Source organism: Anguilla anguilla, chromosome 17 (assembly GCF_013347855.1).
Source record: "Anguilla anguilla isolate fAngAng1 chromosome 17, fAngAng1.pri, whole genome shotgun sequence".
In the NCBI taxonomy this organism is placed as follows: Eukaryota; Metazoa; Chordata; class Actinopteri; order Anguilliformes; family Anguillidae; genus Anguilla; species Anguilla anguilla.
Window position 1 is genome coordinate 27,389,678 of NC_049217.1, and position 18,205 is coordinate 27,407,882.

Genomic DNA, 18,205 nt, shown 5'->3' on the forward strand with positions numbered 1-18,205 from the left:
GTGGGGAGCACCGATAAGGGATCGGGGCGCCACATACCCCTTCCCTCAGCTCCATGCCATTCCCTGGAGCGCCCGTCCATAGGCATTCCTCCCGTCTGGACAGGGCATCAGCATTCCCGTGTAGCTTCCCGGCTCGATGTTCCACCCTGAATCGGAAAGACTGTAGCCCCAGAAACCACCTAGTAACCCGGGCGTTACTATTTTTATTCACTGCCATCCATTTGAGTGGGGCATGGTCAGTGATCAGTACAAACTCCCTACCCAGTAAGTAGTACCGCAACTTGTCCATCGCCCATTTGACAGCTAAACATTCTTTTTCAACTGTGGCATAGTTACGCTCATGTTTTAAGAGCTTACGGCTGATGTACGTTACCGGATGCTCGGCCCCCTCCCGGATCTGTGAGAGAACGGCTCCTATCCCCACAATGGAAGCGTCCGTTTGGAGTACGAAGGTCTGATCGAAGACCGGAGTCACCAGAACCGGTTCGCTGCAGAGGGCTTGTCGCAGGGTTTCGAAGGCACCGTCAGCTTCCTCCGTCCAGCCGACTCGGTTGCTTCGACTCTTGGAAGTCAAGTCATGCAGGGGGGCTGCTATGGCGGCAAAATTCGGAATGAATTGACGGTAATACCCAACTAAGCCCAGGAAGGTTCTCACCTGCTTTTGCGTCTGGGGCTTGGGCCACGTCGCGATGGCTTCCACCTTGGTGGATTGGGGTTTCACACACCCTCTTCCGACGGTGTATCCCAAGTAATCCGCCTCCTCCAATCCCAGGCGGCATTTGGTTGCGTTGGCCGTCAGGCCGGCCTCCCGGAGGGCCCCCAGCACCGCCTCTAGCCTGCCCAAGTGGGTTCTCCAATCTGCACTGTGGACCACGATGTCGTCCAGGTACGCCGCCGCATACTCCTGATGAGGCCGGAGGATCTGATCCATGAGCCGCTGGAAGGTTGCCGGGGCTCCGTGGATCCCAAACGGTAGGACCCGGTACTGGAAGAGACCATCCGGCGTCACAAAGGCCGTCTTCTCCTTGGCCTGGGGGGAAAGGGGAACTTGCCAATACCCACGGGTGAGATCCAACGTGCTGAGGAATCGAGCTGGTCCCAGCCTCTCGATCAGCTCATCGACCCTGGGCATGGGGTAAGCGTCAAAACGTGAGATCTCATTTAGCTTCCTGAAGTCATTGCAAAACCGCAGGCTCCCGTCGGGTTTGGGGACAATGACTATTGGGCTGCTCCACGAGCTGCGGGACTCTTCAATGATCCCCATTTCTAACATTTGCCTGACCTCTTCCCGGATGGTATCACGCTGGGCCTCAGGGATCCGGTACGGCCTCAGCCTAACCTTCTTTCCGGGTTCTGTGGTGATGTGGTGGGCTATGATGGAGGTCCGGCCTGGGAGCTTCGAGAACACATCCCGATTCCGTTCCAGAAGTTCTCGGAGATCTTGGAGCTGGTGGCCCGTCAGCTGCTTTCCCATCGTTACCTCAGGGGTGCCCTGCGGGGAGACGTGAGCAGATAGGGCCTGTGCCGGCGGTTGTTCAGTTTCATACCAACGTTTTAACAAGTTTATGTGGTATATTTGGGTGTGACGGCGGCGTCCCGGTTGGCTGACTTTATAGTTGACAGGCCCGGTTCTCTCAACCACTTCGTATGGCCCGTGCCATTTAGCCAAAAATTTACACTCGTGGGTGGGGACTAAGACCATCACTTTATCGCCCGGCTGGAATTCTCTCACCTGAGCTCCACGATTGTATACCCGGGCCTGGGCCTGCTGTGCCTGCTGCATGTTTTCCCGGACCATGGGCCAGATCTGGGCCATCCGTCGGTGCATCTGCTCCACGTGCTCGATGACCGTGCTGTGTCGCGAAGGTTGGCGCTCCCATGTTTCCTTGGCCAGGTCCAACAATCCTCGGGGTCGCCGCCCATACAGCAGCTCAAATGGTGAAAACCCTGTAGACGCCTGAGGTACTTCACGAATGGCAAACATGAGGTATGGTAACAGTTGGTCCCAGTCTTTACCATCTATTTCGATCATTTTTCTCATCATCTGTTTCAAGGTATGGTTAAACCGCTCTACCAACCCGTCGGTCTGCGGGTGATAGACGGAAGTCCTCACCTGCTTCACCTTCAGCAGGTGGCACATCGCCTTCATTACGGTGGACATGAAGCAGGACCCCTGGTCGGTGAGTATCTCCGACGCGATACCCACCCGGCTGAACAGCAGGAACAGTTCTCGGGCTACAGCTTTCCCGGTGGCCGTCCGCAACGGAATGGCTTCTGGGAACCGGGTAGCGTAGTCCATGATGACCAGGATATATTTGTGCCCCCGGCTGGACCTTGGAAGGGGGCCCACGATGTCCATGGCGATGCGGTGGAAGGGGACCTCTATGATGGGTAGAGGGATCAGGGGGTTTTTATACTTCACCTTGGGGCTGTGGAGCTGGCACTCAGCACAGTGGCGACAGTACTCCTCGACGGCCCTCTTCACTCCGGGCCAGTAGAACCGTGCGATTATGCGTTCATATGTCTTCTCCGATCCCAAGTGGGCCCCCAGGAGGTGGGTGTGGGCGAGGTACAGGACCTTTGAAATGTAAGTCTTGGGGACTAACAGCTGGTTAACCATCTCTTCCTTGACCTGGGATACTCTATATAATAACCCCTGCTCACTCATAAAATATGGGTAGGTTGTTTCACTTACCCCCGGTAGTAACTGCCCATCGATCTTCTGGACGTCCCTCCAGGCCTGTGTCAGGTTGGGGTCCTGCAGCTGCGCGGTTCCAAAGCGACCCTGCTCCCCGGTCTGGCTCCCTGGCTGTGGTGCAAACTCAGTGAAGGTCTCATCCGAGCCTACCTCCTCCAGGCCGACGGGGTTCTCGGCTACGGCCTCTGATGCGGTGGCGGTAGTCTCCTTAGTACGGCCGGGTTGTGGCCTCCCCTCACCCGCAGCATCCGTCGGTCCTGCCTGGTTGTCCCCCGAGAGGCCAGCCCAGGCCGGTTGAGTACCCCCTTCGGTGCGCTGGGGTCGCCTCTTCTGGGGTCTGCGCCTGCCCTCTGGTTCGAGGTTCGCTGGAGACTCCTTCCAGTACCTACCAAATACAGCACAGTCCCGGCCCACCAGTACAGGGACGGGCAGGTTCTCCACGACTCCTGCCCGGACGGCCACCGAGCCTCGGGGGGTGGTCATCATAATGTCAGCCGTGAAATACTGCTTAGTGTCCCCGTGAATACAGGCCACGGCAATTGCCTTACCTCGGGAGTCCCCCGCAAACTCCGGCCGGATGAGGGTCACCATACTGCCCGAGTCAAGTAGGGCCTCGGTATCCCGTCCGCCGATGGTTACCGGAAATGTTGGGGCTCTGGCTCCCTCATGGGCCCAGCAGGTGGTGATGTATCGGCACGGGAACACCGGGGGCTCCGACGTATCTGCGGTGGGCATGGGCTCATCCCGGTCGGGGCAATCCCGGGCAAGGTGACCTTCTCTTCCACAGGTATAGCACCTGCGTCTTTCCGGGGGTCCCCTTGGGGGCGCTGTAGGGCGCCCAAGCGGTCGCGGCTCCAGGGGTTCAGCCATTCTCCGGGCGGGGCCTTTCTCCAGCCTGTATCCCCCGGCTGTCCCTCTTACCGTGTCGGGTCGGCTGGTCCGCAGCATCTCCTGCGTGACCTGGTGATTCTCCAATAGGGCAATTAATAGTTCTAGTGTTCGGGGGCCCTGTTGGGCAACATACCTCTTCGCATCCGGGGGCAGGGCCCGGATGCACCGGTCCAGCACCACTCGATCCAATAGGGCGGGACCATCTCCTTCCACCAGCCAGCTCCGGGTGATGCGGCTCAGGGCTGTCACTTGGGCTCTCGCTGGCTGGCTGGGGCTATAGGCCCACTGGTGGAACCGCTGGGCTTTAGCCGGCAAGCTATAGCCATACTGCGCCAGAATGGCTGCTTTGAGGTGGTGGTAGTTGGCGGCCTCTGCATCGGTCAGGTCCCGGCAGGCTTTCTGGGCCTCCCCGATCAGAAACGGCGCCAAGATGCCCCCCCAGTCTCCCCGGGCCCAGCCTTCTCGGTGGGCGGTACGTTCAAACAACTCGAGGTAGGCTTCTACGTCATCCTCAGGAGTCATTTTTGTCAGTACATCCCGCGGCGTCAGTTTGTTCTCTGACGGGCGGGTGACCAGGGCCGCCATGGCTGCCTCCAGCGTCTTCTGCGTCTGCAGCACAGCCTTAATGGCCTCCTCCATTTTACAAAAAAAAAAATTTTTTTTTTTTTTTTTTTTTTTTTTCTTTAAAGCTGGTTTCTGTCTGGTTCCGTCACCCCGTAGCGTGGAGTTAGCATGCCCGCATTCTCCCTCTATGTGTGAACTCTCTCAGCCAACGGGGGGTTGAGTGACGGAAGAACCAGCACGGTGAGGCAGAGGTAGTGTTTAAAAAAAAGGTCTTTAATAATTATAATGAGTGGGGGTAGAGGTAGGGGGAGCCAAAAACAACTAAAAAGTCTTCCCGGTCGGGGTATCAGGGTTCCGCTCCAGGTCTTCACAGCCTCTTCTGGAGAGAAACGGAAAAAAGAAGTAGGTTAAGGGGGACAGGGCGTGGTCAGCCCGATCCGGGTCCGGTTCCGGTTCCTTGCTCCGGCTGCCGGCTGGTGATCCTCTGTTCCAAGCGAGTTGGCCCACGGCCGCTTCCAGTCTCTTCCTGGTGTAGAGTCGTCCGGCGTGGCTACGACGGCAGCCCCAGCAACTCTCCCTTTCCTTGGGTTGTGCTGCTCTATATAAGCCTGCCTGCTCGTTAGTACAAGCAGCTTCAGGTGGGCGCCGGCAGCCAATCCCGCAAGCAGCTTCAGGTGTGTGGCAGAGTGGAAAATTCCACCTACCTTCCCTCTGCTGCAGCCCTGTCCATGGTGCTGCCGGTTGTCGCCTCAGTTGGTCTGCCGGGGGCTGTCCAGGGTCCTGAACGTCTCTAGACAGGGGTTTGCTAGGTACCGCCCACTCACCACTTTTCCCAGCGGCCGCCGGTGTCGATGGGCTCGGCCGTCCTGGTGGTCTCGTGGGGAGCACCGATAAGGGATCGGGGCGCCACAGTGCACACACACACGCACAAACACACGCATACACACTCACACGCACATACACACACACGCATACACGCACACACACTCATACATACAGACATGCACACACACACACACACACACACACACTCACACATACAGACACGCACACGCACACACACACACACACACACACATACAGACACGCACACGCACACACACACACACACAATGCCCTTTGCACTGGTGAACATCCCCGCCCACAGACTTCTAAAGGTAATAAACTCTCAACTTGCACTTCTGAACAAAAGTGCTGGTAAGTGCATTTCGAGATTTACATCAGCTGGCTAAAAATGACCATTTTTCCCACAGGTTGGGCCAGTCACGACTGTGCCGGGTTGCACACATTCTTAAAAAACGACAGAAGGCACTCGGCATTCAGCACTTCGTCCCTTCTAAGAGTATATTAGCATTCATCTACAGCAAAATTCAAAGGCTTAAATGCTGACAGCGTTGTTTGCTGTCGTCCCCAGACACAGGTAATGTATTGTTATGTGTACAGATACGCAGAGCCTTCAGACTGCTATTGTTTGCCATAACTGTTACAACCCCTGGCTCTCAGGTTGCAACAAAGAATGGGGGACACATGAAACCATTAAATAATTAAATAATTTATTAACAAAGGTCAAGAAATGAAATACATCAACTATGTTATGTAAACGAGCGTCAGTAGAATCAGTGGTGTAAGTGAGTGTGGGTGTGTAGAATATGTTGTGTGTGTTGCAAGGAGTGAACCCAAACAATAAACAAACTAATTAAGTGTGCAGCGGACTGGAGAGAGACCGCACTGGGAACTGGCAGCAGCCTTTATGCTGGAGGCCACGCCCAGATCCAGGTGTACGCCCTCAGCTCTGATGAGCCGCCTCCCAAACTAGAATGACAAAGAACAGAAGTGAACAGAAACAACCCAAAAGGGGGCGGGTCGTCACACCCCCTCCCATAAGACGGAATTTCTTCCAGAAATCCGAAAATACAAATAGCCTAATGAAATATAAATAGAAAATGCGCATAAATTAACACCTGATTCCGCTGTCCATCCTCTGGCTGCCACTCTCCCTCCACCTTCAGCAACCCAGTAGGCCTTCCTAGGAAGCAATTTAAGGAAATAGAAGGAGAGGGCAACAAGAGGAGGACAAAAGAAAAACATGTTACTAGGGGCAAGGAGCCCGAGACAGGGCGTCAGCGACGATATTTGCTGAGCCCTTGATGTGGCGAATATCCAGGCAATAACATTGCAAAAACAGTGACCAACGGATTAGCCGTTGATTTGGGCACTGTAGAGAGTTCAGAAATGTTAAGGGGTTGTGGTCTGTATAAACCACTATGGGCACACTTGAACCCACATAAACATCAAAATGTTGCAAGGCCCAAACAAGCGCAAGTGCCTCCTTTTCAACCACGGAGTAGTTTAACTGATACGAGTTGAACTTGCGAGAGAAGAAGCTGACGGGATGATCAATCCCATGTACATCTGACTGCAGGAGGACAGCACCAGCACCCACGTTGCTGGCGTCCACCTGCAGTGTGAAAGGCTGATGAAGCTGAGGAGCAGCTAACACCGGCTCTGAACACAGAATTGACTTGACAGTCTCAAAGGCCGATTGACAGCTAGGCGACCAAACAAACTGAGCTTTGCCTTTAAGCAGGTCTGTGAGCGGGACAACGACAGTGGAGAAATTGCGGCAAAAACTACGATAGTAGCCCACAAGGCCAAGGAAACGCATCAACTCCTTCTTCGTGGTAGGAGGAGGGTACTGCTGGATGGCCCATATTTTAGCCTGTACCGGTCGCACCTGACCTCGCCCGACTACTTTACCAAGGTATGTCACAGTCGCTTTGGCAAACTCACACTTCGCCAAATTGACTGTGAGACGCGCCTCCGCCAACCTGTCAAATAGCGCACGGATTCGTTTGAGGTGCGAGTCCCACGAGTCACTGTGGACCACTACATCGTCCAAATACACCGCGCAACCCTCGAGACCAGAAATGACACGGTTCATGAGGCGCTGAAAGGTCGCTGGCGCATTCCGCAAGCCAAAACACATAACTGTATATGAATACAGACCAGAGGGGGTGATGAAGGACGATATTTCTTGTGCTCTTGCCGTCAAGGGCACCTGCCAGTAACCTTTTAGCAGATCGAATTTGCTAACAAACTTAGCGGAGCCAACTTGGTCTATACAGTCCTCCATTCGAGGAAGAGGGTACGAGTCAGGTTTGGTGACATTGTTAACCTTTCGGAGGTCAGTACAAAATCTATGCGTTTTATCCACTTTATCCACCAACAAACACGGTGAGGCCCAGCTGGACGACGAGGGAACTGCAATATTGTTATCCAGCATATACTTTATCTCAGAGTCTAACGTTTTACGTCTCTCTGATGAAACACGATAAAAACGCTGCCTGATTGGTTGAGCGTCTCCCACATCTATATCGTGCTCGATCCAATGTGTGCGTGACGGCGTATCTCCAAACAAAGCAGGATAACACCTGATTAATTTGGCCAACTCGACACGCTTCGGTTCAGGTAAATGACTGAGCAAGCTTTCCAACTTACCCAGGGACTCTGAGTTTTTCAACCGGCCATGCAGAACAGAGTCATCAGGTTCGATACTCCCCTCCCCTCCACCCACTCCCCTCACCTGAGCGGAGGTGACAGAAGTAGTACCCACTGTGAGAGCCGGACAGGCATTGTATGGGAATGTCCCAATCTCTGGTGGCGTCAGGGCAGACGAGCGCGCATAATAGGGCTTTAACCGATTGACGTGATAAAGCTGATTGGACTTTTTGCGATGGGGAGTGGCAATCAGGTAATTTTCCTCTGAAACCTGCTGGGCCACAGTGTATGGGCCAACAAATTTGGCCTCAAAAGGTGAACCCACTATAGGCCGAAGAGCGAGGACCTGGTCCCCCTCCGAAAAGTGACGTCTCTCAACCCTGCGGTCATAAAGACGCTTCATCTTAACCTGTGAGGTTGCCAATTTTTGTTTAGCTAATTCCCAAGCTGCATAGAGTCGGTGTCTAAAACCATTGACATAACTGATAAGGTTTGTAGGAGGGTCCTCAGCCCTCCAGTCATCCTGCAGGACAGCCAGCAGCCCTCGCACAGTATGCCCAAACACAAGGTCGTTCGGACTGAACCCAGTACTCTCCTGTACTACCTCCCTGGCTGCTAGGAGTAACCAAGGCAGCCCCTCTTCCCAGTCTCGATCCAATTCCACACAGTATGCACGCATTAGCGATTTTAACGACTGGTGGAACCGTTCCAAAGCGCCCTGACTCTGCGCATGATAAGCTGTAGACTGCTTATGCTTAACACGAAGTTGCTTCAAAATTTGTGCAAACATATGAGAAGAAAAATTACTGCCCCGATCGCTTTGAATGGTCCTAGGGATACCAAAGAATGAAATGAATTGTGACAATGCCTTCACTACAGCCTTAGTTGTAATGTTGCGTAATGGGTACGCAGCGGGATAGCGAGTGCTTTGACACATGACTGTAAGCAAGTAGCTACTACCAGATTTAGAACGCGGAAGGGGACCAACGCAGTCAATAATAAGATTTTCAAATGGTTTACCAATGCCTGGAATGGGATGCAAGGGTGCAGGTTTGATGCTTTGATTTGGTTTCCCTGTCAGCTGACAAGTGTGACATGTTTTGACATGAGTGGCAACCTCCCTCTTCAAACGAGGCCAAAAAAAATATCTCAGAATACGGTCATATGTTTTCCTCACCCCCAAATGTCCTGACTGATCATGAGAGAGCTCCAACACCAAACTACGAAATTTCCCTGGTACTACAATTTGCACCATGGCGTCGCCAACAAAACTCTCCCCATGGGGCACCCATTTTCTCACCAAAAGCCCATTCTGGATGAAATAACCACGCGCAAGGCTGATCCCCTCGCCAGCAGGGAGGGCACTGTCAAAGAGCTCTTTCAAGGTGGGATCCATCTGCTGTTCTCTAGCCACGTCCTCTAAAGAAACAGGGAAAGGTAAGACAGACAAATCTGGCAAGGGTAGCAATGGCATTGTACAGTCCTCTTTTTTACCGCTAGGCTCAAGCTCTGGTTCAGGTGTGGCACGGCTCATAGTGCGCGTCACAGCACAGGCCATGAAAACCTCTGGCAATCTCTGAGCACTGTCCTCTGACTCCCCCGGGAGAATCGGTGAAGGGGTAACAACTGGAGATGGCGGCCCATCAGCCCAAACACGTCCCCCAGCCAGTCCGTTACCTAAGATGAGGTGAACCCCCTCAACTGGTAGCGCTGGGCGGACACCGGCCACAACTTCCCCCTGCACCAGATCAGACATGAGCACCATCTGATGAAGTGGAACAGACAATGTGGTTAAGCCCATGCCCCGTACTAAGACGCTGTCACCTATAGCAGACTTGTGAGAAAAAGGAAGCACTGATTCCAAAATAAAAGAATCCATAGCTCCAGTGTCTCGCAAGATCTTCACTGGGACTTTCACATTACTTCCCACAAGTGAGACATAACCCTCTGTAATAAATGGTGAGTAGTCAGAATAATAGTTGTGGCTATCAGAGCGGCACAAGGATGTTGGCGGTTGCAACTGCTCTGGGCACTGTGCAAAAGGACTACCAATTTGGATAGGGGCAGCCAACGCCATAGGCTTCACCTGCCCCCTACCTCCTGAGAGCTTAGCCTTATTTTTAAGAACAGGACATTCTGCCTTCCAATGGCCTCTCCCTTGGCAGTAATTACAAACTCTGTTGGGATCAAACTTCCCACTTGACCCACAATCATTATTGAATGAACTGAATTCTGATTTTGACACATTTTGCCTCGCGGAATGTGAACTATTTGCCCTAGGCCAACACAACTCGCGAGCGTGAGCATCTCCAAAAGTACTTCTGTGCGTTAAGACGTACTCCTCGGCTAGGACCGCAGCCTCTGCAGCAGTCTTAACTTTATGCTCATTTATGTATGTGGCTATGTAGCCAGGGACTGAATCTTTGAACTGTTCAAGCACAATAAGATCAGCCAGGTCCTCAAATGTTTCCACCTCCAAAGCAGCGCACCACCGACTAAAATGAGTAACCAGGTCCCTAGCAAACTCACCATGCGTCTGCTTTTCTACCTTTCTCCACGACCTGAACCGCTGTCGGTAAGCCTCTGGTACCAGTTCATACGCCCTTAACACAGCAGACTTCACCTTCACATAGCTACAACTATCAGCTGAACTGAGAGCAGCATATGCCTCCTGTGCCTTACCCGTCAAGACGCACTGCAGTAACAAAGTTCGATCAGCGTCAGGCCACCCCCTTGAGTCTGCAACACGCTCAAACAGAGAGAAGAAAGTGTCTGGATCTTGTTCACTGAACTGCGGCAGAAGACGCAAGTTACGAACATCAAACAGGTGTGGAGAAGCACCAGGAGAAGCAGCACCGCTTAGATCCCCTGCCATTTTACCTTGCCTAATTAAATCCAGTTTGAAATGCTGTAACTCCAGTTTGGCTTTCTCCAGTTCTAACTCGGCGTGACGCTTTGATTTGTCATGTTCCAGTTGTAACAAGAGCAACTCTTTCTGCTGTTCAAAAGTGAAGTTACCACCTACGGATGACTGGAGAAGCTGACCAGGGCTCTTATCTAACTTTCCTGACAAGACCCCCATGTCCCATAAATTGGATTTCAACATAGCCTTAACGTTTTCTTTACTAAGCCTTTTATCCCCAATATCAAGCGAGTAATGTTCCGCAATCTTAAGCAATTGTTCCTTGGTGCATTGCTCTAACGATTCCTCTGAGGGACAACGGATAAACTCCTCAACATTTGCCATGCTGGACCACTCTATGGAAATTAACACAAGGACAGAGAAAACAGGAAAAGTGCGCAAAAAAAAGTATCAGAACTCCCCCACTAACTACCTAACCATGAAGCTAACTAACTCTCCCCTAGTCTTCATGTGGCTACCGGTGACGGGTACTTATGCACCTAAAGCCCGATGGGGTGAGGGAGCGACTGGCAATCAGCAACTCTCTCAACACCACGGAAGTGCCCCCGAGACAACTGCTACTAATCACTTTCACCACAACACTACAGTTTTTAATCCGACGTACCCCAAAGAAGACACGCCGCTATTCCTAACAGGGAAAGAATTCTGAAACTTAATTGCACACAGGTGGCAGCCCCTACCTACCTTGGTCAATTTTGCATATAACACAATACCCCTAGCAACAGGCTCTCCCCACTACACACACGGCGCACAAACAATAATCCAATTTAGGACATACAGACCTTAACAAAATCAGTGTCCCCCAAACAAATAGCGCAACTTAACCCAAAATGACTATACAGCCAAACAAATGAAAAGCCAATACACTTACCAGCCTACGCTTCCAATAGAACTCATATGAGGCTGAAAGTGACCAAACAGCACTATCAATTAAACCAATACAACAAATTAAAAAATTACAAAGAAATGCTTACCCAAATTTAGAAATTAGTTTAAAGGACGAGCCCCCATTTTGTTACAACCCCTGGCTCTCAGGTTGCAACAAAGAATGGGGGACACATGAAACCATTAAATAATTAAATAATTTATTAACAAAGGTCAAGAAATGAAATACATCAACTATGTTATGTAAACGAGCGTCAGTAGAATCAGTGGTGTAAGTGAGTGTGGGTGTGTAGAATATGTTGTGTGTGTTGCAAGGAGTGAACCCAAACAATAAACAAACTAATTAAGTGTGCAGCGGACTGGAGAGAGACCGCACTGGGAACTGGCAGCAGCCTTTATGCTGGAGGCCACGCCCAGATCCAGGTGTACGCCCTCAGCTCTGATGAGCCGCCTCCCAAACTAGAATGACAAAGAACAGAAGTGAACAGAAACAACCCAAAAGGGGGCGGGTCGTCACAATAACAAACGCTGTAACAACAGCTAAGAGTACAGCAGTAAAGCTCACCACGTCTGTGCTGACGTGCATATTAAAACACAGGCTCTGTGCACAGTCTATGTGATCAAAACACATTCTCTGTGCACAGTCTGTGCACAGTCTGCGTGATTAAAACACAGGCTCTGTGTGCAGTCTGTGCATATTAAAACACAGGCTTCGAGCGCAGTCTGTGTGATTAAAACACAGGCTCTGTGCGCAGTCTGTGTGATTAAAACACAGGCTCTGTGCGCAGTCTGTGCATATTAAAACACAGGCTCTATGCGCAGTCTGTGCATATTAAAACACAGGCTCTGTGTGCAGTCTGTGCATATTAAAACACAGGCTCCGAGCGCAGTCTGTGCGATTTAAAAACACTTCTTTGCATTCACGGGAGAGCGAGGGTGTAAAATACATTCCCCTCACAAACATGATAATAAAGGGCTGTGATTAGAGTCTCTTTTCAGACCAGCCGCAGCAAACAGCCACTGCTTCCAATTCCCGGAATGTGCTGCCATTTGCATTTAGATGGGAAAGGGACACGAGGCACAACTTTGCGGGGAGGGAAAAGGTCACGGCCCCCGCGGTGTGGCCTGGACGCCCTCGGAGACTGACCGCGAGAGAGACCGAAGAGACCAGACCGTGAGAGAGACCGGCTGAAAGACAAACTGACCGCGAGAGAGACGAATGTAAGAGAGACCGACCATGAGAGAGACCGACCGAGAGAGAGACCGACCGGGAGAGAGACCGACTGAAAGACAGACTGACCGCGAGAGAGACCGACTGTAAGAGAGACCGACCATGAGAGAGACCAGCCGAGAGAGAGACCAACCGGGAGACCGACCGTGAGAGAGACCGACCATAAGAGAGACCGGCTGAAAGACAGACTGACCGCGCGAGAGACCGACTGTAAGAGAGACCGACCATGAGGGAGACAGGCTGTGAGAGAGACCGACCATGAGAGAGACAGGCTGTGAGAGAAACCGACCGAGAAACCGACCGTGAGAGAGACCGGTCAATCTCACGGCCATATCAATCAACATTCGTCTTTAAAAACTGTTTAATTAAAACTGCTAAAATTAATTACAGCCCTACATTCATGCTAATTATGCAACACAAATCTTTCGGTATGATTAAGAAGTATTTTCATTTATTTAATTCTGTGGCCCTTTTTGCTTGTAACACTATTTGATTGGTCTTTTTTGCAAACTTAGCTGAAAATAAAGTTGATTTTATGTGTATCAAACCAGTTTAAGTGATGTTTTCTAAAGCATCACAAACCAAATTTTAAAATAATAACAAACGTTCTTTGGACTGCTTCCTGTAAGAAGGCAGTAAGTAATTGATCAGCCATAAGGGCTGGATAACGGCTGGGTAAATGTGTGGACCACTTGGTCACTGCTGACCTGTCACCCTTCCAGCCCAGTCATGTGGAAATGGCAGAATGGCCGTCAGTCATTTTAAAGCATGTCAATCTCTCGCAAGAGGCACAAACAGCCGGCCCGTATCCTCACACTGAAAATCGGTGGCACGCTAGGATGACCACACTCTTCTGCTCCCTCCAGGGAATATAAACATTTATTTTTTCTGTTCTGGCAGAGCAGACAGTCTGTCTTCCGTATGCTTTTTTTCGCTCACACAGAAGGGAAAGCAGAGGGGGTTACAGATAGAGATGGGATCACAGTGCAGAGAGGGTTAGAGGTAGAGATGGGACTTCAAAGAGTTCAGATCGGTAGGGTACACACATCACAAAGGCATGTGGGCATAACTGTGTTTTTTTTTAAGGTAACGTGAAGATTATACATAAATGGTCTTATAGCAACAATTTTCCCACACTTACTGGCGTTGTGAGGCTGAAAGCTTGTTAAAGATGGCTGTGTGGAGAATCTTCTGGGAGGCTCACGCCTGGCTACACTGGGCTCTGAGGTTGTGGTGTTCCCCAAGGCCGGTACTGAGTACAGTTTGGCTCTGACGTAGCGGTGTCCCCCACGGGCTGGTACTGAGTCCAGTTGGGTTCTGATGTAGCGATGTCCCCCATGGGCCGGTATTGAGTACAGTTTGGCTCTGATGTAGCGGTGTCCCCCATGGGCCGGTATTGAGTACAGTTTGGCTCTGATGTAGCGGTGTCCCCCATGGGCCGGTATTGAGTCCAGTTGGGTTCTGATGTCCAGCTACGCAGGGAAGGGAATGGATGCTCTACTCAGCGGGTTTATCTTCAGCTCCCTGTTTGTTTTGGGGGGGGGGGGGGAGGGAAGGGGGGAGCGTATGATTGTCTGTGTTCTATCAAACCGACAGAGGACACTGTAATGTCGCCACAGCAAGACTGTAACTGGAATATGTAACAGGAATGTGAAGGGAATTTCTGCTCCTCTGTTTTTTTACAGGGCAGATTTTTTTTTAAAAAGATTTTTTTTATCTTGTCGTAAGCAAGGCTTCAAATTATTCCAAACACACACAATGACAATTTCAGTTTCCTCATTGCGCAGTGAAAGCCCTGGAGGGGTCTGAACTGACGTTGGAAATCTGTTCAGGACTCCTGCGCACATCGTAAGACAAGCGGAAGTGTTTCACTTCATCCTCAGACTTGTGAGTGCTGGCAGGATGTTGGGCCTCAGAACCACCGACACACACCTGCTGCTAAATTGCCCAGCTGCCGTGGATCAGGACAGGGGTTCGAGGCTGTGTTCACGAGCAGCAGAATCTGGTCCCACTCAAATGAAACCACCTAACTCTGAGACAACAAAAGGATGACGTGCGACACAGTCCTGCCAGCATCCGGAGTTCAGGCTCGGTCTCTCCTCACGTGGAAAACCGATGGCCAGGGATGAATGAATCTGGGCTGTATTTCTCTGACCCACACAAAAAGCATAATACCGAAGCCTTTCATGAGTCACAGGCATAATTCAGACAGAAATAAAGGGCCTTATTTCTGCAAAAGCAGCAGAGGCAGGACTAAAGCCTTCGACAAAAAGTTGTGTGACAAAGTATAAATTAGGCTTAAATGGTAAAAAAAAAAAAACAAACTGTGCATTTTGAACAGTAGCCAAGTTCAGCACACCATCGAGCCCCCCTGCCGATGCTGACGTCAGCTGCCTGAGCGGAGACGCGAGCTTTATTAGCTCTCCAAGCAGGACACCTGGGTTTTTTGGCGCGGGTTCGATCCCTGCCTCCCTGCAGGGGCCGGCACAGAGCTGATATTGACTGTAAACATCCATTTTGTTAATACGGACACCTGGGTCCCTCTGATTGGTGTATCCAGCTGAGAAAAGTTTTTCCTCGTTGCCGCGGCAGCACCCCTGCGGTCCGGAGCTGGATCTAGCCTGTGCCAGCGCAGACTCAGGCTGACAGTGATTGGTCCAGACACCGCCCAGGGAGAAGTCACCCAGGGTTTCAGCCAACAAAGTCTCTCTCACTTCATTACTCGATAGCAGCACCTCCCGCCGTTCAAGCTCTGGGGAAACCATCCAAGCCTTACCTCCAGCATCAGCTGCAGCATCACCTCCAGCATCAGTATAATCTCCAGCATCACCTCCAGCATCAGTATAATCTCCAGCATCACCTCCGGCATCACCCCCAGCATCACCTTCAGCATCAGTATAATCTCCAGCATCACCTCCGGCATCACCCCCAGCATCACCTTCAGCATCAGTATAATCTCCAGCATCACCCCCAGCATCACCCCCAGCATCACCTCCAGCATCACCCCCAGCATCACCTCCAGCATCTGTATAATCTCCAGCATCACCTCCAGCATCACCTTCAGCATCAGTATAATCTCCAGCATCACCTCCAGCATCACCTTCAGCATCAGTATAATCTCCAGCATCACCTTCAGCATCAGTATAATCTCCAGCATCACCTCCAGCATCACCTTCAGCATCAGTATAATCTCCAGCATCACCTCCAGCATCAGTATAATCTCCAGCATCACCTCCAGCATCACCCCCAGAATCACCTCCAGCATCAGCAAAAACTCCAGTATCAGCATCAGAATCATCCCCAGCATCAGCATCAGAATCATCCCCAGCATCAGTATTAGAATCAGCCCCAGCATCACCTCCAGGATCAGAATCAGCTCCAGTATCAGAATCAGCTCCAGCATCACCTCCAGAATCAGAATCAGCCCCAGCATCACCTCCAGGATCAGAATCAGCCCCAGCATCAGTATCAGAATCAGCCCCAGCATCAGTATTAGAATCAGCTCCAGCATCACCTCCATCATCAGAATCAGCCCCAGCAATCACCTCCATTATCAGCATCAGCATCACCTCCAATATTTTGCTCTGCCCAAAAAGTGCAAGCAAAGGTAACGGCAGCTGGAAGCTCACAAGCAGCACACCATCATAACAGCAATCCCAGCATGCAATTGGGCACGCTATCTGGACCCCTGCAGGCTGAGACCTGTACTGGCGGTTTTAGAAGGCGGGCGGCGGTTCCCTTGGCGTGAATCAAACATCACATCATCACAGCATGCGGCTGAACCTGCACCGAATACTCAATCCTACAGCGAGGATGAAAGATGCTTCATGGACATAAAAAATAAAAACAAACCTTTTCTCCATTTCCCTAGCAACCCCTTTTTGGGCACGCCTCGTCTTCCTGCACTGCCTGAGAAAGCAAAATGTCCTAGAAATTTCTGTTTTTCTGTACATATGCATTTTCAATTTAAGAATTTCTTCACACCAACCCAGAGCCATGACTAAGTCCCCATGTGGCACTGACTGGGGGGCCCAGGGGGTCAGGCTAAGGGGAACAGGCATGGACTGTAAACTCATTTAACCTGGGAGCGAGGAGCCCGACATTACAGGCTCTACGAGCGATAACAACAGTGGCATCGCCATGACAACGCTATGACATCAACGGCATGACGTCAGTAACCGACCTGGATGGGAAAACAACACCAGCGCCTTCTCGAAAACGCATTGTATTGAATTGTATCATTATTTTTTAACGCATGGAATAAGTCGTCAAATGAAATTACTGAAATAAAATTCATGTTTTGACCGACGTAGAGTATCGATCATTTCTACATTCCAGACACGGCAGCCAGACTGCTCTGTTCAGCGTGCCCCCCCCCCCCCCCCCCCCCCCCCACCAGCCGACTGCCTGATCCCTAAAAGCACCCAGCGTTCCCTTGTCTTCCTCACCCTCCTCCCCTGAGGGGAAAGCATCTTCACTGAGGCAGACTGATGGGCTGCTTTCAGCAAATGTCCAAAATCTGGCTAAGAGTTTAATAATTGCATTTTTTTTTTTTAATTTTTTTTTTTTAATAGTTACAAAAAACTGAACCTTTTCTCCCTATATTTCACATGTCTTGAGGCATGCACTTTGATGGTGGCACTTAATTGATTGCCTATCTGCAGCTCTGGTGGTGGTCTCTTTACCTGGTTATAAATGCACATTCGTGCGTTACTTTGGCTAAGAGCGTCTCCAGAATGACTACATTCTAAACTGTAATTCTACCAGAGCACTTTGATGATGTCATGCCCTCCTCACGTTCCTGCACAGTAATCACACAAGGAAAGAGATGCACTGAGGCGGAATGGAGGATTGTTGGAAAGATGACTTCCAGAGGCGATTTTAATGTACGCAGCCGGTTATTATGGGTATTATAGAAAAAAAAGAGCCTTTGATTCCCAAAATTAAATCAGATTAGTTCATTAAATTTTCTGCTTTGAGCAATGTGACTAAGTAGAGCAAATGTGCCATGAATAAATGTTAGTTTAAGGATGTATAATTTTCTGTGGGATTTAAACAGACGCCGACTGCTGTCAGCTGAGGCCAGAGTATGTCAAAAAAAACTATTATAAACCTTTTGCTTATGGACAGGGGGGAAAAGCACAGTGCACATGTGCTTGGGGAACGAGGGAAGACAAGAGTGAGGAGTCCAACTGCCAGTTTTAACGGATCAGGGGGGGGGGGGGGGGGCAAATAGATATGACTTTCAACGGAGGCAAGCCGATACCTCTTCCTGGGGAGACAGCTGATGTATTCCTCTAATTGGTCTCAGCCACATCTCCCGCGCTAAATCCCATACTCTCACTGAGGCTATTGATCTGGGCCCAGGCAAGGCTACTCCTGTGTACGATAGCAAGTCGATTGGGCACCATACTTCACAATCTAGGACGTTTTCAAAGTGTTCTCTCATGAGAGAATGGCAGAAGTGATGAAATGCGGGGGACAAAAAAAAATCGAATAAATAAACGAATAAAAA

General features: G+C 50.7%; 1 protein-coding gene across 1 annotated transcript; it reads right to left on the minus strand.

Moving 5' to 3' along the window:
• Positions 1 to 5,641: 5,641 nt before the first annotated feature.
• Positions 5,642 to 11,433, minus strand: LOC118216292. The gene is made up of 2 exons (XM_035397381.1): positions 9,329 to 11,433; positions 5,642 to 9,070 (listed from the first exon to the last, which is right to left on the minus strand). The coding sequence occupies exons 1-2, from the start codon at positions 10,896 to 10,898 to the stop codon at positions 6,246 to 6,248; spliced, it is 4,395 nt and encodes a 1,464-aa protein (XP_035253272.1). The 5' UTR covers positions 10,899 to 11,433; the 3' UTR covers positions 5,642 to 6,245.
• Positions 11,434 to 18,205: the final 6,772 nt, after the last annotated feature.

Excerpts from the sequence above, each read along its gene's own strand:
- LOC118216292 (XM_035397381.1), bottom strand. The coding sequence starts at position 10,898 with ATGGCAAATGTTGAGGAGTTTATCCGTTGTCCCTCAGAGGAATCGTTA. Across the intron at positions 9,071-9,328 it reads GGGGGTTCACCTCATCTTAG|AGGACGTGGCTAGAGAACAG; the intron begins GTAACGGACTGG and ends CTGTTTCTTTAG.